The following is a 22,290-nucleotide window of genomic DNA, read 5'->3' as shown; positions in this document are numbered from 1 at the left end:
CTTGTGCACCCCCTAAAGGAGCTCTTGCAGATATCATCAGTGATTTGGCAGGGCATAGGGAGGGGCTTTCTCAAAGCAAAAAGGTGTCTTCAAACTCTGCTTAGCCACCTGTCAGATGAGGGACTGGATCCTCCATACTTTTGTAAAGAAGACAGTGTTGCACACACTTCTCCCTTGCTATACTGCGCAAGGCTGCATAGTTGTGCGCCTTTAATAAAATATCAGATGTTCAAAGATAGATAGATAGATATTATGCCATAGAGCAATTAAAAACAATTTCAATCTACTTGTCATATAATTACAAACAGCCAGCATCTCTGGGACTCTCAGCAACTGGTACTGCACTGCCTGCGGGCAGCTCTACCTGGTAAATTACTTCTTAGGCTGGGGTAATGCTATATTTAAACAAAGAAAACAAGACTCTTACAGCTATATGCCACAATGGCAGTGGCAAAAATCTTGATCCCTATACAATTCAGAACCTGCACCCTTGACTGTATCTGTAGTTACAGTGAAGGAGGTAATCTCAAAACAAGCTTTCTGTTTTGAGAAACAAAGCTGAGCTAATGAGAAAAAGGAGTGAGATTCTAGGATCCAGGCAAATTAGATCCACGTGGAGGAAGAGCAATTAAACAGGTACAAGAGAATAGCATAATGGAGCATGGTGGGGCAATGCTTATAAAGGATGAGATGGTAGAGGTAGCAGGTGTAGGGGATCATGGATGATCTACGGTAAGGCAGCACTGTTCACTGGAAAGGTGAGCGCCCCATGTATGGATCAATGTCAACAGGCAAAGATGGTGATAGTAAATTTTTTTTATCAGGGAGCAAGACACCTGTTTCAGCAGCAAGGAACCACAAGGAGAACATATGAGGTACTACCACCTCCTGGCTTTGTTTGTGACAGTGTATATTGGTGAGAAAAAAGAAGACAAGAAGAATCAAAGACAAGAAGAATCTAAGACATAAGAAAAATAAGGGGGGTAAGCAGTGGGAATCAATCTTGCTCCAAAACTTGGCTTTCTCCCAAGACAGGCTAATTACTAAGATGACAGACCTCATTAGAAGCTAGAAAGACAAGAAGATGGAGTAAGTTACCATAGCAATTAAAGAAACTAGAAACAAAACAAGTAAAACAAAACCAACTTGTGCAAGGACTTGGACAAGCAGCTCCAGAAGAGTCCGGATACATTATTTCTATATGACATGCTCTTTGAACTGTTCCCAAGCACACACTGAGACCCCAGATTTAGATTCTGAATTTAAATTTCCTGCTTTTCCAGTCAGGATGCCACACCCTCTCTCCTCAGTTTCACCAAAAACAAATCACAAAGCCTTTGTTTTAACAGTCAGAGCTAGAAGCCCCAGCATCCCAACCCTGAAATCGATTCCGTTATCCCTAAAACCTAAAAAACCAGTTTTGTGCTTTATCTATGTCCCCTGACCTCTGAAACTGCAGAAGAACAGTTAAGATCATATCTTTATCTTCCAGCACCTATAAAGAGAAGGAATAGTACAGTATCTGTACACTATACTGTGTCTGTATATAGCTATATAATAGCCATATAAAGAACCTTTAAGGTTTATCTTTACTATCGGGTTATACAACTATTTACAAAGTATGTATACTGTAAAGATATACTAGGCTTTAAAGGCTATTTCTCTCTCTTTCTGGAAAGGGACAGATACAGATACATAAGCACACCTTTTAAGCTGCAGAGAAATTATTTTAGTGACAAAGAAGCTGAAAAGCTAGCTATTCTATTTGGCTGTTATTCAAAAATAAAAGGATCTGTCAGAACAAACTTCTCATGATTGTGTATTACACACTGATACATCAAAAACACTAGGAAAACTACACTATTATTTTAAAGAAATTTAATGGTGTGTTTTTCTGGGGCAAATGATGCAGTTCAGGTATATAGGTAGAGGACAAGGTTAGCAGACCTTAGAAGCTTGTGTAAGCTGCTGCTTTGAGTTCCACATTCACTGCAAGATTATTATCCCATTATTATATCAAAACAATGAAAAGCGCTCTCTGAAAGACAAGCTGACATTGATTTTGGCATGATCATTAAGAAAAGGGGATAGAAAACTTTCTAAGAAGCCATAAATATTTATGGTAATTGATAATTTACTGAGAGGAGGGAAACAGTGGTGCATTGATAATTTGCTGAATGTGGTAATACAGGACTGTATGTTGAATCTGTTGTTATTCAGCATTTCATTAATGAACTGGAAGAGTGGAAGAGGTAAAAATCCGTTTCCATTCAAAAGCAATACTTATGTGGCATGGTGAATTCCACCGGGAGAATAAAGACATCATATTGTTAAGGCAAATGTGAGGCATGGTAAAATGTCCTGCCATGTGGTTAAAGCAAGGTAGAATAGGATGTAAAAGCCAGGAGTTAGGCGTGAAATTTTTAAAAATAGAAAAGTCAGTTCAGTGAACAAACTTTACTTCCAAACAATGAGATCCACTAGGAAAGAAAACATCAAGGTGAAAAAGCAGTGAAGGTCTTTTTATCGCAAGGGATTTAAAGCCATCTCATCTACATGAAACTTCGCTATTGGACAAACCAAATATTGCCTAATGAGACTCCTCCTCAACTTGCATATTCTTAGTAGAGAGAGAACATAAAAAACTTTTGAACTGTGGTAATTAGAAAGCTCATCACCACAAAAAAAGGATGAGTAAGGAAACATATATCAAAACTTTACAAATGTGGCACATACACTGCTGGACTCTGAGAGACTTTAGAGGCATGAACCTCCACCAGGCAATTAAGCTGCTGCTTTTCCAACTCTGATTTCACTGATGTGGTAACCAGTAATGTAACACAAACCCAGATATTTTTGCTGACACACACATGTGCACTTCCTATCAATGTGACAAGAAAAAAACAAAAATATGAGAGCAGCTGTCCCTAAGAGAGCTTCTATTCTTTGTTCTGTGAAATCCTACAAAGGTTTTGTTGAGATGCAAGGAGTTGGGGGAAAAAAAAGAACCATAATTTCCTTAACTGACTCAGCCTTCTCAGGAAAGTTTTGGCAACGTGGAAAATGTCAACTGAGGCAGGGTATTTTCAGACCTTGCTGTCAAAGCAGCAACAGACAACACTGCAGTGAGAATGCCACAGAGCTGTCACACCACTTGCAACAGGAGGACAGGAAAGAGTTATGTTAGTATCTCACTCCCACTGGTTTTGGGAATTGCTCAAAAGCCCTTGAAGCTCATCCTCCCTTTCAGGAACAAACAAACAAAAAAATTTTGTGCTGTTGTCTGCTAATTTTGCCAAGCCTGAGGATCACACATTAGAAATCTGCTCAGAGGAGAAAGTTCTGGTGCTAGAGTAATGGTCATGCTAGATGAAAGAAGGACCACTTAGCTCTGCACCTATGGCTTCATTTCTTTTCTTATGCAACCTAATTATTTTCCTTATGTGCATATACACACATACATATAAAAGATATATAAAGAGACTACAATAAAATAACATAGGTGGTAGAGTCAAGCACTCAAAAGTGAAGTAATGACAGAGGCTGCCTGAACATTATGCATTTCCCTTGATGCCTTAGGTTTTCACTTTTTATATTTTTCAAATCCTGTACTGCCTAGTGTGTAACTCTGAAGTTTCTTGTGGCCTGTTAGCTGCTGTTCTCTCATGCTAGTTAGACACAACTAGGTTTGCTCTCCAAGGACACCCAGATTGTCCTAGGCCCAAGATGTGTAAACTAACATCTGAAGAGAAGGGCAAACTTGGGGTAGTTACATCATTAACTGGGGTTGTAATTGGAGAATTGATCCTGATATGCAAATGAACCAAACTTATAAAACTGTGAAAAATCCATGACCATCTGTCCATCTTGGGTGTAGCCTTTGGCCTGCCCAGGGTGTACCTTTGAAGGCCCTTCAAATAAATACTTACCTTTATTCCCTTATTCTTGTCTAGTCTCCGTTTTTAGGTGGCCACTTCAGGCATCACCATGTAAAAAATTAATCACAAATTACTCTTTCAAAAGGCCTTTTCCAGCGCTTTCTTCACTGATCAAAACACACAGAGGGGCAGAATTACAGTGGTGCATAATGAGTTCTCCTAAACTCTTCAGAACAAGGCAACCTTCCAGCTGAAATAGATCCAGCAGTGCATTACTGTTGTAAAGCTCTATGCTATGAAGACCATGTATCAGAGAGGAAGTTTTTGGGTACTTGTAATGATTTATATTTTTGCTGCTAACTTCCAAGTAAAAAGCTTCTTGCCCAACAGAACAGAAAATTTCTGAGGTCTTTAATATCCTTATTAACCTGCAGAAAAATTCAAACCAAGGGATGAGGCCATCTGACTTACCATAAACTGACCACAGCAAGGATCTAAGTGTACCTCTGCCCATTAGAAACCTTCATAAGGTAACGATAAGCAGGAATTGGAACCTCCAAAGAAAACAGGTAGAATACGTGTGCACATGTGTGTCCACACGCTGCTGGGAACGTTGGGGCTCACAAAAGCAAAGTACAGAGTATATGTAGACTGAACAGAATATTAACTATGGCTCACTCTTCAGCTTCAGTGTAAATAACAGTGTCAAGTGACCAGATTGGCCGGATTAGTAACAATGCAATCCCTACTAAGCTTCTTACAGCATTTTATCTATTTCCACAACTCAAGGAAGGTAAATCTGAAACGTGTATTCCTTGTATTTGAGGCTAATATGACTCATAATGCAAAACAAATTCTCTCATTTTAGCTGTGATTTCTATGTTTAAATGCTACACTCTTCCCCAGCTAGGGGGAAGATAAGTGCATGGGCCTTGGTAGCCACCAACATATTTACACAAGGCTCACTAAGTCACAGTGAACTGTATGTGGAGGCTTAAGTAGATACAAGACAGTTAACAACTTTGATAAATTGTTATTTTAACAGTGATTACAACTAATTAAAACCCAAAACATTAATTAAAATAGGTTTTGTTTAATTACTGTTTAAACAAATCCTACTAACTGTATTTCTTGCCATGCTGGATTTATTAATTACTCCATGTTGCTCTGGCACAGATTTTAAGACACAAGTTTTAGCTTGGAATATGTATGCATATGTGTGCACACGTGTTCAAAGTATGTGGAACATCCCTGAAACATTTGATTAAGGAGAGTAATTGGAAAAAGTTCCAAGAGTTATGAGTAGATAAACAATAGTATGAACCTATGAAGCTTTAAAAATGCAACAGAAGCTAAAAAGGTACTGTACCTTGTTCCAATATCCAGCCAGCTTCCATAATCTTGAACCAAAAAGAAAAAATGCTAGGAAATAAAACAACTTTGATTAGTACATAAAAACTGCACAATTTGGAACAGAAAATTAAACGCCAATTTTTTCAGGCTGCTTACTCCAAATTTCTAATTCTTCACATAGAATAAGCACAAGACCTTTCCAGGAATGATCATTTGGACCACAGTAAAGAATAGTCTAGGAACCAGAAATAAATTTAACATGGTATCAAACAAAAACAGCAAGAGATGGACCAAGTTCTGTCTAGCTTGGCTTGCAAGAAACAGAGTAATACCAGAACTTTTTCAATTGGAAAAGCCAAGCCACTTCACTGTTTGAAATAAGAAGATGCCAAATAATGCATAGTGCCTAAAAGTTTTCATAGAATTTCAACACAAATGTCTTTGGGCAACTCTGGCAGTTCTCCACCTGTAAAGTGGGAATAATGTTGCAAGAAGATACTACTTGTCTATTAGTGAATTACCTTAATTCTAGCTGGTGGGCCCATTGATTCAAGACCACAAACATGTTCTCTTTTTTTCTCCTGCTACTTTCTCATTTCTTGATTTAGTTCCCACTTTCTCTTTTCTTGACAGAGTTCCTACATATCAAACCTTTTTGGTAATTTCTTTTTTTTTTTTTTTTTGTACACCAAGTACATACCTGTTAATTGTTTCAAAATACTTAAACCAAAATAGGAGAATACATGAGATATAAGAATACATGAGATATAAGACCTGTATATACTGGGGCTTGCTACACACCAGTAAATACCTGTAGTCTTCTTTTGGTTTAGTTATACTGATTTTATTAGTGAAATGCTATGAATGTGGTTTATTGGTATACTATTTCTTTTCCTGTGGAAGTTACCCAAAATCAGATTAGTCACACAGACTTATCTGAAACTTGACATAACCAAACCTTCTCCTTTTCCCACTCTACAGAAAAATTAGCAATTATTTGGTTTTTACTCATTGTTTTTCCAATCAGGTGATATTTACAGATCACACTGTACTAGGAAATAAGATCAGGAATGCTTACTCCAAGGGACAAAACAAAACCAGCATGTATAAAGTGACAACACAAGCTCTACCTGCTGGTTTGAAAAGGTTTCTATTTACCTTGTGATACCCAGTGGCATGCGTGCCGAGTTGAAGACAGTTGGAGTGGGCAACAAAATACATACTTTTAATCTGCAAAACTGTGTTGGGGTATTGTTCAGCTTTGGGTTGTTTTAGCTAGCTTGGATTGTGGATGCAGGCTTTCTGAAGATAGCATTTGCTGACAGCTTATTACAAAGGGCACAAAGCGTGTTCTCAGATGTTGCTGATCTCCTGGAGTCTGACAAGCCTAATGGAGCTGGTGGGTAATGCATTTCTCCTTTTCCTCTCTTTTTCAAGAGAAGTTGGGGTGGGTAAAAGGTTCAGAATTCCTGAACAATTAACTAAACCCTGCACACAGCTAAAACTGATATTCTTGTTTAATTTTTTCCAAGGAATTTGATTGCAAAGCACATGAGAAACTCCAAATGTTAACTTATTACTTCACTTTTGTCTCTTATTCTTATGAGAACATTGCTTCTTCAGAAGCATTAATTACATGAAATTTGAAGAGCAGTGATTGGAAGAGTTTTATCTCTAAGTTATGCTAGGATTTCAATCCAATTCTCTGCCCTAGTTACAAAAACTTTGAAGTCTGAAACAAATTCAGATCTCTCTTGATGGAATTAGGAAAACTCTCTGCTTCTTGATCTTATTTGAAGAGAATGTGCAACAACAACTTACCAAAGCCATAATGTCTGAAATCACAAGAACAATGAGGAAAAGGCTGCAAAGAAGAAAAACCCAGCAAAGTCAGACCATTGACCTTCCTTTATGGCCACAGATATTAAAAGAGCTTATTAAAACCCACAGAAAGAAATTAAAGTAAGATATGATTTCTTGCATTTGCCTTTCAAACACTCAGATACATTTCAATCTATTAGAAAACAATTAAAATACATGACTAGGACATCTGGCATTTATAATTTCACGTTAACAGAGCTTCAATTTTTCCATGGAGAAACCTAACATGAGTCATATTTTGGAGAACAAAAGAATCTTACAAACAGCACCTGCCCATTCCTGAGGGAGCTGTGTGCAGGTTAGACCAAAGCAAGCTGATTTAGGAGCTTCATGATGGACTCAAAGAGCGAGGAAAACTGTTTGGCAGATTCCTGAGCCAATCAGTCCCTCCCTGATAACCACTCTGCTGGGTCAGAGGCTGCTGAAGGAGGTGCTTGCCTCCCTTCAAAATCTCTGGATGCCCATAACCTGCTCTGGGAACACCTTGCATTTTGGGGGCATGCTCCCAAACCTGTGAGCCTAAATATCAGGTAGCAGGTTACTTCTGGAAATTAGGCTGTGGCTAGTAAAATGAACCAGAAGGAAGGAGGCAGAGCTATTTTTTCTCCCCCATTAACCTAATCTTCTTTTCCTCAAACTATGTAAATCCTAAATTACATGAAAGCAATCACTATAACTGGTTAAAACTGGTTTCTAAGTTAATGACACTGAAGTAATGTTGCAAACAGCTGACCCATTAACAAAAAAGTCTTTAACTAGAATACAGCTAATTTATCAGTACTACCATCATAAAACTACAAATGGTTTTTTTTTGAAAATGTCCTGCTGCAGCATTACATGAGCATGTACTGGGGGGATACCCATACCAATGCCTCCAAATGAGGAACTTTCTGATATTGCCTACATCAGTCATGCTTCATTAGTAAACCAGGATGCAACAAACCAGCTGTATCTCAGACTCATGGAAAGGCTTCCCTCCACTAACCTATGGCTCAAGTAGGATGTTGCAATCTTATAGTACTTAGAAGGCACTCAGCTAGACGGCTGTTTTTTCACAGGCAAGCTCCAAGAACATATTGGGACAGAATATTCCCCGGGGTGGGGGGGGGGAAGTCTTTAATCTATAAACAGGGAGTTTAGGAGCAATTTGTCCAAATCATAAAAATTCACTTTTTGCCCTTCTGAACTGCAGGAAGCCTTTCACAATAGAAGGACAAGACAAATTCCAGGGCATGTTATACACTGCAAAGACAAGATTGTTCCCAGGGACGGCTTAATTTATCTAGCAGGGGCTGCAAAAGCAGTATGAAGTGCAGCACAGACTTCAGGATGTGCTGACAATCAGAGCACAACCTCTCCAGGGATCCTGGGTGCTCCCTGCGGTTTCTGCCTTGCTCCCGGGTGGATGCTGTGGCAGTATCACTGCATTTGTTACCTGAGCACAGCAAAATGAAGTTGGCACAAACACCAGACAGAGTTACAGCCACAGCCTCATGAAGTGGCACAGAAATACTTGTGTCCCTTGGCTTATGAAGGCAGTATCTTTTCCCCTCTCACACACTCAGATGGACACTCCATAAAAGTTTGCAATATCACCAGCGCTGCCAAGGCAAGCATTCACAAATTGGGAAATGCTGACCTTTATGATGCTTGAGCCCTAGAAATGGAAATCACTAGCTGGTCATCTGAGCAACCCCAGGTCCTCAATGCAGCCCTGCTCTTGTACAAGCCTTAGTGATGAGGATGAGCACCCTTCCTTGGGGATCCAAGGATGGCACAGGCACAGTGCGCACACAGCTAAGGCAGAGCAGGTAAAAGGGGTGGTGAGCATCGTGCTGCTGCTCCAACAGGGAGTCAGATTTTGGGCTACCCCATCTCTCTGTGGTACCAGGTGGTGGTGTACAAGGAGACAACAGGCAGGAACAGGCAGGATGAAAGCAAACAGAAAAGCATCACAACAAGCGAGGGCAGCTTCCTCATGCTCAGCTGAGCAACGTGCAGGAGAAAGTCTCTGCAGTCCTCCTGCCACACACAGCAGGACTTTTGGTCAACCCCACATAAGATCCCACAGTGATAAAACCACATAACCATGTGACAGGGACCTCCTGCACCTCAGCACCATCCATAATATCACACGATGAGCAGAGGATTCAGTCATGCGCTCTGGGTCTGCTGAATGGGGTGAGCAGGGCTAACAAAGGAAATTAAAGTCTTGAGACAGGGAAAACATGAGGATATTTCAAGTCAAGGATACAGCACTCTGTGAGGCTGAGCACCCATACTCTCATTTCTGAAAAGTCTTTAGAGATGGGGAAATGACTGGCAGCCATCTGCTCCTACTGCAAAAAATACGTAATACTGAACACATCTGGGAAGCACTGAACTGCAACGCAAGGACATCCAGTACCCCTTTTTTTTTTTTTTTTAATGCTATTTGTCGTGAGGTCAGTGCTACAAAGCTATAAACTGGTTACATTACAAATAGGCTATTTTAAAAATATTATGCTATAGGCAGAGACACAGTATAAAGTAAAAATCAGACTTTAAATTATGCTCATTTTTTAACATTATGGAGAAAAAAGTGCTCCTTCTGTGTATTGCCAACAAAGAATATTAAATATCTGATTGTTTCAGACAAGGCCAACACTTCAATTTATACTCATTTATCACTAAGGAAAAACTCCTGAGCTTGCAGAAATCACTGAACAAAACCCCAAGCCCTAATAACAAATAAAAGCAACAATGACATCTAATAGAGTTTTTTTTAAATTTACACAGAGATTTGAAAATTCTGAATTCTTGCAAAATAGATTTGAAACCCATACTAATGCAGAAATATAGCACTTAACATACCTCTTAGAAGACAGCTGTGTTGTGACTTGAACAGCTTCGAAAGCACATGATACCAGAACAAACGGGATTGCAACCTGTTTAAAACACAAGCTATATTTTGGCTTACAGTCATATTTACAAAAGAATCTGGGCAGGTTGTGGAAACATTTTCCTGTTTTGGAAATTATCACAGAATGGGTGTGTTACAAAATAAAATATTGGCTAGACAGGGTAGAAAATAATTTTGCAGGAAACAATTTCAGTAAATGAATAAAAACCCCCTTCCATGGTCATAGCTGAGCTGCAGTGAAATAAGCCATGAGGTAATATGGAAAACTATAATTAAAACATATCCTCACTTTATTTATCCATTTTAGCACTAGCAATAAATACTTAAACGAAGCTAGAAGACAGAACTATTCAGATCCAGCATCTAACATGAGAGGCTGCAGAGTTTCAAGTGTAATAGGACAATCACATCACAACCACAAAAAAGAATGAATACAGAATACAGAAGGGATTCAGTAAGGCAAGGATCACACTGCCCCTCCAGGGCCAAGTCAAGCAAATGTAAATGATTCAGTAAATTAAGAACACAACAAACAAGTTAGAAAACATGAATGTTGCCTTTTGTTCTTTGCAAAGTTGATTTGCAATCCTTAAGCTGGCAATGCATAAAACCTGACTTCTGGCATCCAGAAAGTTTGCACCACTGATCTGTGTCCTGCAGGACAACACGCAGTGTACCTGTAACTTAAGTCTGCTTTCTCTGGGACAGACACAGCAGAAAAGCAGAGGTAGGAAATACTGCTTATTTTAGTAATAACCCATAAATTTGGTGTCCCCCCTTCATACCTCTGGCAGATCCCCTACTCAAATACTAGCAAAGAGCTACCACACCCTGCCTGCAAACCAGAAGTGCAACCCAATCTTTGACAGACTATTAAAAAAATATAAAAAATAATAGCCATTGTAAAATGACAACCTAATCAGTAGAACATTCAAAGCCTCTATTTGACGTAATGTAGATAGAGCTAATTATATATATATGTATCCTCAACATTTCCATAGCTATTATACACTGCAGGAAAAGCTTATAATTTTTAAAATTATTTAAGTATTTTCAACATTTGAAATTTCCATTTTAATACAATAAACTGACCTAATGCTGTTAAATTACACTTCCAAGAACTTTAGCTTCTCTTTTGGGAAACAGAATGATCTCTCTAGAAACACTACAAAGGCTGAAAGATTCACACATGGTTAAGAAGCCTAATGAAGCTCAAATACATAAATATGTTTTTGTGAATTGCAAAGTGACAACTATGTATGTGATATGTTATTTATTCCACAGTTCTTTGAGAAAATTTCACCAAGATAAGATTACTAACCTTCAGTAAAAGCAAGCCTCCCATCATGAAGGGACTGAACACAGTCAAGAAACAATAGACAGAAGCAGGATCAAAACTAGAGAAACATGAAAAAGACATTACATATCTTTGAAATGGTGTTTTCCATTAAAAAAACAGAGCATTTAATTACCCTGTAACACACTGGGTTGTATATACATTTTTAAACAAGGCTTCCAACTTTATCTTCTCTTGATGAAATATTAAATGAGCAGGGACTGCCAACCTCACTTTTCTTTCTCTTCAATTTTTTCTCTGATTGTGTTTTTCAAGGTGCCATTCTGTTGGTGGGCAACCAAGCTCTCTCTGTTCATCCTGTCAATAACTTCTAATGGAATTGAGACAACCTCACAACCAACAAGCCCAAGCTCTTAGGGAAGTTGTTACAGAGAGCAGAAACAAAATAAATTATCATTCCACTGATTACTGCTTTGATTCTGCTGCCCTGATTTTGCTAACTAAATTTACGCTTTGTATGTCAACCACAGGAAGAATTTTTTGTATTCTGTGTCTCAAATAAATGAGTAAAATTTACCTGTTAATAGAAGCTATGTTTCCAGTGCCAAAAAAGGCTGTCACTATGAAAAAAACCTAGATGTATTTAAGGAAAATACACTACAGAAATGGCTGCAATAAAATAAAACCACCATTTCTCATCCTTCATTCCAGTTTACTTTCAAAATCTATCATGAAACCACAAGAAGCTGACTCACTGTTACAGGTTTACAATGCATTAAGAAATCCAAAGTATTTTCTAGCCCTACCCTAGATTTCACACACAACTATATCAATTTTAAAAGACACAGACTGCCTGAGTAAGGTTTTAGAGCCTTTCTTGAGACCCCTGTAAGAAAGCTGCAGCTGGCTTTTTGGGTCCCTGCCTAGCAAGATAGGAACATCCGCGGACCACAAACCCAGCTATGCATTCAAACACAAGCTTTTGCAGAAAGTAATGACCTACGCACGTGCTCTACACACCAAAAGAGATGACTTTATTGAGGAACTGACCATGGAAGAGGTAGTTGGCTCTTAAAAAAGGCTAAAGGTTCCTATGCCATCCTTCCTATAGATTTTTTTGTCCAAAGATTATGCTGAGTCTACCCTTGGCAATATGGGACTCCCACTTTTGTCCTTACTTGAGGGAGAATGACTCCGGCAGTATCTGTACAGCTGGAAATTTTTTGATAAACCTTACTTTTTTCATCTAGATACAACACTTGCTGCTGCATGAGCCCATGAAAGGTATTTTTCTTGCTCCTGAGCTCGTTGGAGCCCATTATAGCTCACGTGGCTACAGCTGAAGAATGGTTTTTAACTGGTTTTTAGCATAAGGCAGAGGGTTAGTCAGTGAGGATGGGCTGCTGTTGCCAGAGCTCCCTCTGGTCCTTTTGCTCCTGTTATGGCTCCTGCACTGGATCATCTAAATCTCTCCATAAACAATTTGTTACCAACTGTTCAGTAAAATCGTTGGGATTCTGCATGCAATATTTTGGAAGGATTAGGTCAGCATAACTGAAGAAATCATGCTTCCCAAGAGTATCACAAAATTTCAAGTTTAGTAACACAGCAGTCTAACAGCCTAGCGTGGTTCTGCTGGCTGAGATTTATAAGAAGAACAGGTCTGCAATAAAACAAACAAGAAAATACCAGTAACACATAGGTCTAATCAAAATGCTAAGCATGAGCAATTTGAATCTTTCCCTCAAAGACCTGCTGGTTTCTCAGCAGATGCCAGCTACTGGGCCTGGTGGAGGAGCCTTGGGACAACATTAAGACACACAGTTCACAGGGTCATAATTGCAGTATGACTGCTCTAGCAGAAAAGGTGTTTCCTCTACTACCACTATTTCTAAACATTAAACAGCATCTAAATTAAAAAAAGCCACAACATATTTTGAGCAGGTAAAGGAGACTGCAAATTAGTTATTTTTTCAGGAGCTGAGCAAAACACATTCAAGTATTTTAGATTAAAGTGGTGCTCACTTGTGGGGCAGTGTGAGGAGCAGAAAAGGCCTTTACTCTGTGCAAGCACTGTACTACCAACACTGTTGTGATCACAAATGCAAAACAGCCTCACAGTAGCTACTGTCAAGAAAATGAACTCCAGCCAAAACCAACACAGCTACATTCCAGTGTTAAAGTAGTGCTACACTAGAGTTTTAAAAAATACGGTTGGATTGCTTGATGGTTTTTGGCTAATATTTAGCATCTGACAGACAGCAGTAGCTTTACTGAAGTTAGCAGATTTTTTGTTAAAATAGCAAATGAAATTGATGCATTATTGCAAGGTGTCTCAGCTCTTTTAGGTATACTAAAGCAAACAGAAACATCAAACCTCTAGCAAATCATTTTGCCTTCTTTCTTAGCACTAATCTGCCTTCTTAAATTGGTATCTGTTATACTGTGTCTGCTGCAGGTTGCCAGTGTCCAACAACACGGTTTCAAATTCCAAAAGCATGGACTCTGTGACTGTGACCCACCCTTTCAGATCTGGTTATCTGACGAACCGTAAAGCCCATCTCTGTAGGAATCAGTACTGAGACAACTTCCTCCCCAGCTACAATAACTCACCTGCACTAAACTCCCCTGTGTTCTAGACTGACCCACTTTCTCTTCGATTTGCCCACCCATCATCCTTGCTGCCAAATAGCTCTCACTTAATTGCAGTCCCACAATGAAAGAGAAAAATGACAATGTTATCAACGTACATTGTTTAAAAAAAAAATAACAGCTGCATTATCAGTTACAGGAATGCAAACTAACTGCTATGTTAGTGAACAAACAGCTGTTCCCTCCTAAGCCCATATAATTTCTACCAGTAGAAATCACTTATGATATAAATAATTCTCAGCCATATTCTGGGAACATGTTTCACTAAGAGCCTGCAGGAACTTTCCTTCTTGTTTCATCTGCTTGCTACCTAACGTTTGCTTCCTAACACACTGCCATACTCTAAAAATGAGAATAATATCACCTACTTCAACTGATTTGTGAAGGTGAGCAAGTTCCCTCCTGCCAAAATGTAATGAAACAAAACCAAACTGAAAACAGAACTCCTTAGAAGAAAATTTACCTCAACTGCAATGGTCCTAAGTGGGCAAGGAGCCAGATTCTAAAACAGTGCATTTTTAACTGAGAAAAAAGCGTAATGTACAAGACCATTGCCTTTTGAGCAATATGAGTCAAATCACCTTTATCAGCTTCTGTTCCCAGTGAGTACCAGGCTACAAATTTTGATTGCAGATCCTTTTGAAACAAACCCTTTTTCCCCCCTGGAATGCAGCAAGCAGCAAAAGGATACAAAGAAGAAGGACCTCCGGACGTCATCCAGGTGGAGCTGTCGAAACTGAGTTATATCCACAGCACAGGTGAAGTTGAAAACAGCAAGCTGGAAAGACAGCAGAAGAAATCAATACTAAATATCAACTAATGGACTTTGATAGAGCCACCATATTTTTACTGAAATGAATGAGAAAGAAACCTGCTTCCCTATCATCTGTTATTAGAGTACTATAATAAGGACTGCAAACCTTTCCCATGTTTTCATTATATTTTAATGAATTAATGAATCTGCCAGAAAGACTGTACAAGTGAGATGATCAAATGAACAGTGGAGCTTCCGCTGTTATCTACACTAAAAATGAACTTCTAAGCCTTAGATTTATAATCATCTTTTTTCATCAGAAATATTCCTCCTACACACATACACTTCCACTGCTCACATAAGCATATGGATAAAGATCCTCAAAAATAAAAGACTGCAATTATCCTCATTTGACTTATTTTGTGAGTGAAAATAGTAAAATACTCTCCATCTCCTTTACTCAGTTCTCAGCACAATATCACTTGACATGAAGAGAAATTATCTTCATGGAATTTAAGAGGTCAATGAACTCCTTTACACTGGGGAAAAGAAAAAAATCAAGTAATAGACATTCAACACTGATAACATTTTAATTTAAAATAATCTCTCATCATCAGAGAATTGAGCTGGTTTCTCTAATACAAGATTTACTTTGCAGCATATATTAACAGGCATTCTAGGGATCATATTTTCTAATGTAAAAACAGGAAGCAGGGGTAAGTATTATTGTTCCTTTCACTTGAGAATGTTGACATACAGGGAGTGACAACTTCAAACAGAATTATAGCCTACCTATGTTCTTTTCATTTGCATTTGATTAATAAAGTGTTCATGGTTTAATACTACTTTAATAGAATTTTATTTTACAATAAAGAGAACACCAGACTAACATCAGACAGGCAAGCATCTCAGATGGCTTGTAACAAGATGCAAAAGGTAGTGTGGGTTCTAGAGTGGAAGAGAAAATACATCCCACAGATACTAAACACCTTCAGTCGCAATCGTGCCATCACACTAAGTGTAATTTTGATATTCAGATTCCATTTCTATTGCTTAAGATGCTACAAAACACACACAAATTATCATAAGTAAAGGTAGCACAAACAGAAAGTGATTCCTGGTTTTACTTCTGTTTTTTAGCCTTGAATTGGTAGAGCCTCTCTCAAGTTTTGAAACTGTCTTCCTTGTAGGAGCACCACAAAACCACAGTATGTGTCAGGTTCAATCTGATGACTGCCTTGGCTCAGGTTTCAACCTCCAGGACATTTCCCTAATTATGAGCTGCAAAAGGAAGGAAAAATGTGTACCAACACTTCTCTTCAAGTGACTCTGGCCACTCCCACACATCTGTATCCAGGAGGGCTCGTCTGGGAGAAGCCAGGGAGAGCTGCGGTGCACACCCACCTGGCTCCAAGGACCCAAACCACTGTAACTGGCACTTCGGATCTGGCCAAAACAGCGCCACAGCTCCAGTTTGTTCAACCCTAGACCTAATCTAAGAGCCAAGTTGCAGCGTGAGCAGCATGGCCTTTGCAAATTGTTGACAATATACTAAATTTTAAGGTGGAAGAAATTGTACTGATTACAAAATTCCCTCTTCTCCTCCAGGCAAATCTGAGAAGGTGCTATTTCCAAGTTAGTTTCCAGTTCCTTGTCAGTATAAACAGAAATAAGTCTCCATCTTTGAACAAAGACAGGACAAACGCAAATGAAGATTTCTAATATTTCCTATGGGTCTTTTCAGAAATCAAGTAATTTTTTTTCAGCCTCTCACTTGTGAGTCTGTGATCAGACCAAAAAAAGTACAGTGACATTGTACTTACTCCGAAGAGTTACTGCACCTTATGCTGAATTATCACTACATTTGACAGAGAGAGCTCTGTAGCCTACAGACCATACCACTGTGTCTTACTAAGTCAAACTGTCTTCCTGCATTCCTAGAAATGGCTCTGATGTGCAATATCTTCAATAACATGAGTTACAAGTCTTTCTTACAAGGTCATATTCCTAGTTCATGAAACAGCTAATACTGGCTTCCAAAACTGAAAAGAAATGCAAAGTGTTCCTCTCTGAAAACCACTCAGAATATTTACTGCACCCTCAAAAAAAAAAAAAAAAAAAAAAAAAAACCAAACTGTTAATTAACCTGATATATCTATCAAGAGCTGTTACCTTTGGTTTGAGTGAAAGACCATAATGCTGCAGTGCTTCTTGTTCCATATTTATCCATGCAAACATCAAACCAAACAGTGCCAGTGGAAAGAGAGCTTCATATCTGAAAAGTAATGTAATAATCATAGTAAGTGCAGTCACTGACAACTAATTAACATCAAATGCTGACATGTTTCTTCTTTCTTCACACAAAGGATATACCAAGACCTAGTGGCATTCTCCCCCTTCTCTCCCCATTTCTGAGTACCCACAGTTGGCTGAATTTTAAAGCCATACAGTAGTCAAATGGCAAAAGTAGGAGAAGCAGAGATTGATTCAGCTTTGTCATGTTTTGCATTTTTTTGTTTAATGGCTGCCACAATGTTGCATGAGTACCTTCCTTAATTTTAACAAAACTGGAATAAAGTTGAAAGAAACAGGAAAAAAAGAAACATATTTGACATTCATTTTCTGCAAAATGAGAAATTTTTTAATGAGAATGACTTGGAACTGAGGGGTTACAGTCCAACTTAAACAGCAACTAGAGATTGTCTCTGTAGGACCTGATCACACAAACTCATTATGGTGACCTCAGTTTGGCTCTCAGGAAAGAGACATCTGTATAATAAAAAGAGCATTACATTTTACTTCAGTGAAATGTTCTTTTCTTCACTGTATTCCAATCCTTCACAATAGCAGCATCAAGTCACACTCTAACCATGGCCACTAAGCTGTTCTAGTTACACTCTCAACCTCTGAGGAGTACTTCTGGCTCCTACAGCACTCAAATTCCAAAGTATGAGTGTACTTATGTGAGAGATTAAGACCCCAAGATAACATAAAGGTATAAATTGAAACTGCATAATACTCAGTTTCTCCAGTTGCACTTCATGGTACCTCCTGTGTTTTTTTCTTTCAGGATAAAATTATAATACTGTCACTGACTATAATACTGGTCCTGACAAGATTGTAAATGTTTTTCTTTTTACTTTTTCCTTCTTAGACACACACCTGTTTGTTTAAAAAATAAGGAAATCATTGCAGTTAATCTTGGTATTGTTTCCATTGGGCTACAAAGCAGTTTCAAATTGGAACAAAAAATTTTGAGTAGACATTTCCACTTTAATTATCTGAATGACAGGCAGCTAAACATGAAGACAAAACAATTGTGTTGTCACTAATAGAAACACTACAACCCTTACAATGGTCTACACTTGCCTACAGATTAAATGCCTTCAGCTGAGCTGTTGACAAGTGGTTGTATGCAATGCTCTTCAGCTGGCTTCAGTACTTCCACTTAACTACCCCTAGAGAGGTGCTGCAATTACCCAGGCTATGTGCTGGGTTATCAGGACATGGTATAAGAGTGCACTGAGGAGAGAAACACTGGACACTGTTGGCACCAGTGCCTTGGGTTTTGTTTTCTTTTTTAAGAACTGTTCCAAATTTTTTGGGTCTATTTGGACATTGTAGGAAGACAGCAGAGAGCTGTCAGCATTTACATGGTCTGGTGCAGGGCCAAAATACAAAGAGGGAGATTGCCAGCCTCAGAGAGAACAACATTCATGCTTTATCCAGTAGCCAGCACAGGCTAAGAAGGTTGAATGTAAGAACAGGTGTGCAGTCAGGAGCAACATTAGGATCAAAGTCTTAATGGGGAAGTGGGAGAAAGAGGATGCAGAAGATTAGAAAAAAAAAGGAGATGCTTCAACTAAAATGAGAGTATCCACAGGAGACAGCTATTGTAAAATGTCTGCTGCAAGATGTTTTATTCCACTTAATTTTCCAGTGTAATTAAATTCAGAGAATAAGTGGGAGGGGAGGCAGAAAGAACAGTTCTTATACTCCCCATTAATTATGCTCTTAAGAGCTACCAAGTCTGAAAAAAAAAGAAAGGGTTGGCTGACACAGTGTTTTCTTCATTTAAAACATCAGAGAAATTGACTTTTATCCAAAAAGAAGAAAGGCCTGGTCTTTAGGGGGAACAACATCCCTTTAAAAAAAAAAATTACTTCCACAAAAATCTCTCAGAATAAAATTTTCCCTCATTTTAGGACTACCTGTTTCCTGGCATACATCATTTAAGCCATAACTAGACACCAGTGCTGAGCAGCTGGGAGAGAAGCTATTTCCTTTTGTTTGCAAAAAAGCACACATCAAAACAACAAATGGCATAAATTAAACCAAACTTTCTTATTTTGGTGCAAGGTTGTTTGAACACACACCTTTCCAGCCACTGCCTTGACTAGCTGAAAGGAATGTCAACAAACTAATGTTTATAATGCAAGGAGGAACATGAAAGTTCCCCTGAAATTTTATTTAGTAAACTAAACAAGGAGATAAATGCTGGAAGCACGTGTTACACCTTTAATAGAAATGTGCATGAGATGAAGCAGTTTCACATATAGCCCTGGATTTTCATAAGTAAAACCAACCCAAACAGAGTAAGAATGAAGTACCCTGTGCTGAAGAGTAGGTAGGTGGACATCAGGGAGAGCAATATGCTGAACAGTCTCTGAAAGAGAAACGTGGGGCTCAGTAGCAGCAACACTGGGGAAGAAACTGCAATAATAAGAAGAGATCCATCAGTCACATCATGCAAAACATTTCATACTCAATAACAAGATAACTTTCCTCAAATCTTGACATTTTATGTACAGAAATTCAATACAGATCATACATGACCCAAGTTACTTTTGCTAAAGAAAATCCAGTGTTTGGAATGTTTCACATTCATCAAAAGTAATTTCAGTTCTGTATCATTTTAATTCCCTGTCTTTCTACATCACAGCCTTTGTAATTTCTCATGAACTGATGTTAGTAAGTCTTCAAGGTGATGCAGAAGCACTACCCTAAACCCCAGTCAAACCTGACTGTTTAATACTACTCTGAGAACTACTTACCATGGCCCTGAGGACCCCTGGCAGCTCAAAGACTGCAGTGACAAAGCCACTGCTCCACTGTACTAGAACCACAGAAAGGCTTGGGTTGGAAGGGACCTTAAAGATAACCTAGTTCCAACCCCCTTACCATGGTCAGGGATACCTTCCACTGGGACCAGGTTGCTCAGAGCCCCATCCAACCTGACCTTCTAACCTTTGTAATTCAATTAGGGCTACTGCAAAAGTGAGTAAGAGGAAGAAAAATAGGAAAGATGGCCAAGGCTTAAAGATGGGAAAGGGAGAAGGAAAAGCATTGCTCTGATTTAATCTTTAAACCTGATTTTTTAAATTCGTATGAAAATTGCATGTTTATAAAAAAGTATGCTGACAAATAACATTCATACTATACTGCAACATACTTTGTTGCAGTATAGTAACTTCACATTACTGAATCATTCAAAGGCTGCATCAACAGTAAGTCAAAATTAATCATCACTCTAAGAACACAAAACTATAAGACATGGGAAGTACTCGCTTGTGATTATCATCATTGTATACATTAGTATTTATAGTAAACACATCAGTGAAAGAGGTGAGGAGGTTTCTATGTCCTAAGTCAGTGTGTTTTATTTCCTGGCTTTCAGCCTTGGCCACTGCTACAATTACAGAGTAAGTGACTTCAAGGGGCTCCAAGAAGGCCCAATTCAAGGAGGAACTCCAGGGACCTCACTGCAAGTCAGAACAGCTGGAAATAAATTCAGCATGGCAACTGGCCTCTGTGAATTACACTCAACATATCAGATGTGTATCACTCTGAGTACAATCATAGATGAGAACAGATGAGTGGCTGGTAGATGATAATTAATCTTTCTCTTCCATCTCTGGTGTGATACATCAGATATTAATCCTAAAAAGATCTGCACATTTCTGGCTGACCTAAACAAACGTCTGTATATGACCCCAGTACACAGCTGTGACACCAAATTCCTCAAAATTTGGCAGGTTGCTACAATAAATTTCCACAGGTGAAAATTTTAAGACATAATATACATTCATTTAGAAATATCTGCTAATATTAAGATGGTTCTGAAGGACATGGGAAGCAGTTGAATTAATGTTACACCTCCTGGTTTTGCCTTTATGTTTTTAGTTAAGTACACTGAATGAACCATACAGTCTAACAGCTAAAGCCGGTTGGACACAGGCCTGCAGGAACCCAGCCATCACTAATTCATTTGCCTGGTTCCCCAAACGGCCGCCTTTCTCAAAAAAAAAAAAAAAAAATTAGGTCAAAGTTAAAATTTAAACAGTTAGGCTTCATATTAATCAGAATAAATAGCTAGGAAGGGTGCAAAAATTCCCTAGAAAATTTCAGAAGTATTATTAGCATCCTGACACAATAATAAATCAGTATTATTATGAACAAATACTGATAACTGTGTGTTTCTGGGTCTATAAATACACAGAGACATGCAAATTGAGAGTTCAGTAACAGTGCCATTCTTCTACAACTAAGGAAAAAGCTAAAGAGGAGTTGGGCCACCTGTAATCCCATCAACCTGGAAAAACTACAATGAGTTTGGTGCCTTAATTCTTATGGTGTGTCCCATCTGGTACACACTGGCAACAAGGCAGGTGCTAGTTGTGGTTATGGTAATGACAAGGCATTTCTCTCCAAGAGGAGTACTGAGGACATGTTGGATGCCTTGGTGTTTTACCTGCTTCCTTCTGTGTTTAATTATGGAGAGCAATTTCAGCAAGTACACAAAGCTCCTACCTTGTATATCATATTCACTTAGAATGATTACTTCCAGTCTGAAAGACTTTGCTAAAATATTCAATACTACTGTGGCAGCAAGTAAACATTTTGAGTACCTACAGTTTACTTCACTGTTAGCTTTATTTTTATCATCACCCACAACAAAGAGAATTTCTAATATACTTTTTCCTCATAACTCTAAACCTCTCTGACTGCCTGAATCATCTCTTAGATGAAAAATGTTTCTCTTTCATCCTTACACAGGAGAGAAATATAACCTTTACACTCAATTCCTGCTCCAGTAAGCCAAGCAGGACTTCATCGATTTCATTGACTTTACAACTGCAAGAAATTCATCCACACAGAGATCCCCATTTAGCTTAGCAGGCTACAAAGAGTTAGTGGAGCATGATGGAAAGACAAATGCTCCAAAGAAAGCTACATTACTAAGAAAGCATTGCTCACACACACACTGATCACAATCACTGAACTTCATCTTGAATCCATTTGCTCAAACAGAAGCAGGATTGCTAAAACTGACAAGATCTGCTTAAGTTAAAACAATGTCACCAGTACAGGAATGTACAAGACAACCAGCAAGTAGGTAAAATGCACCACAGTTCTTTCATTAAGTTATGCTTAAATTCCTGATCTTGGCCTGTAGCAAAAAGCTGCTATCAAACTTTGCATGGGATATGTTTAGCTCTAAAACAAACGCCACATTTCAAATCACTCAGGGATAAACAGTGCTTAACATTTTCTTATGGAGACCTATAGAAAT

General features: G+C 38.6%; 1 protein-coding gene across 1 annotated transcript in view; it reads right to left on the bottom strand.

Annotated features, from left to right (window-relative positions):
* The window catches only part of PIGN (phosphatidylinositol glycan anchor biosynthesis class N), a 105,471-nt gene that overhangs the window by 8,407 nt on the left and 74,774 nt on the right, over positions 1 to 22,290 (bottom strand). The window contains exons 21-28 of the mRNA XM_042049014.1: positions 19,328 to 19,430; positions 16,890 to 16,992; positions 14,655 to 14,741; positions 11,889 to 11,944; positions 11,336 to 11,411; positions 9,966 to 10,039; positions 7,053 to 7,095; positions 5,248 to 5,300 (exon numbers count right to left, since the gene is read on the bottom strand). Coding sequence (XP_041904948.1) covers positions 5,248 to 5,300; positions 7,053 to 7,095; positions 9,966 to 10,039; positions 11,336 to 11,411; positions 11,889 to 11,944; positions 14,655 to 14,741; positions 16,890 to 16,992; positions 19,328 to 19,430 — 595 coding nt within the window. The remainder of the gene's footprint in view (positions 1 to 5,247; positions 5,301 to 7,052; positions 7,096 to 9,965; positions 10,040 to 11,335; positions 11,412 to 11,888; positions 11,945 to 14,654; positions 14,742 to 16,889; positions 16,993 to 19,327; positions 19,431 to 22,290) is intronic.

Source organism: Corvus kubaryi, unplaced genomic scaffold, assembly GCF_017639235.1.
Source record: "Corvus kubaryi isolate FWS band 111438036 unplaced genomic scaffold, C.kubaryi_AGA036_p1.0 69, whole genome shotgun sequence".
Taxonomy (NCBI): Eukaryota; Metazoa; Chordata; class Aves; order Passeriformes; family Corvidae; genus Corvus; species Corvus kubaryi.
The sequence above is the reverse complement of the archived record's forward strand: the minus strand, read 5'-3'. Positions and strand labels throughout refer to the sequence as shown.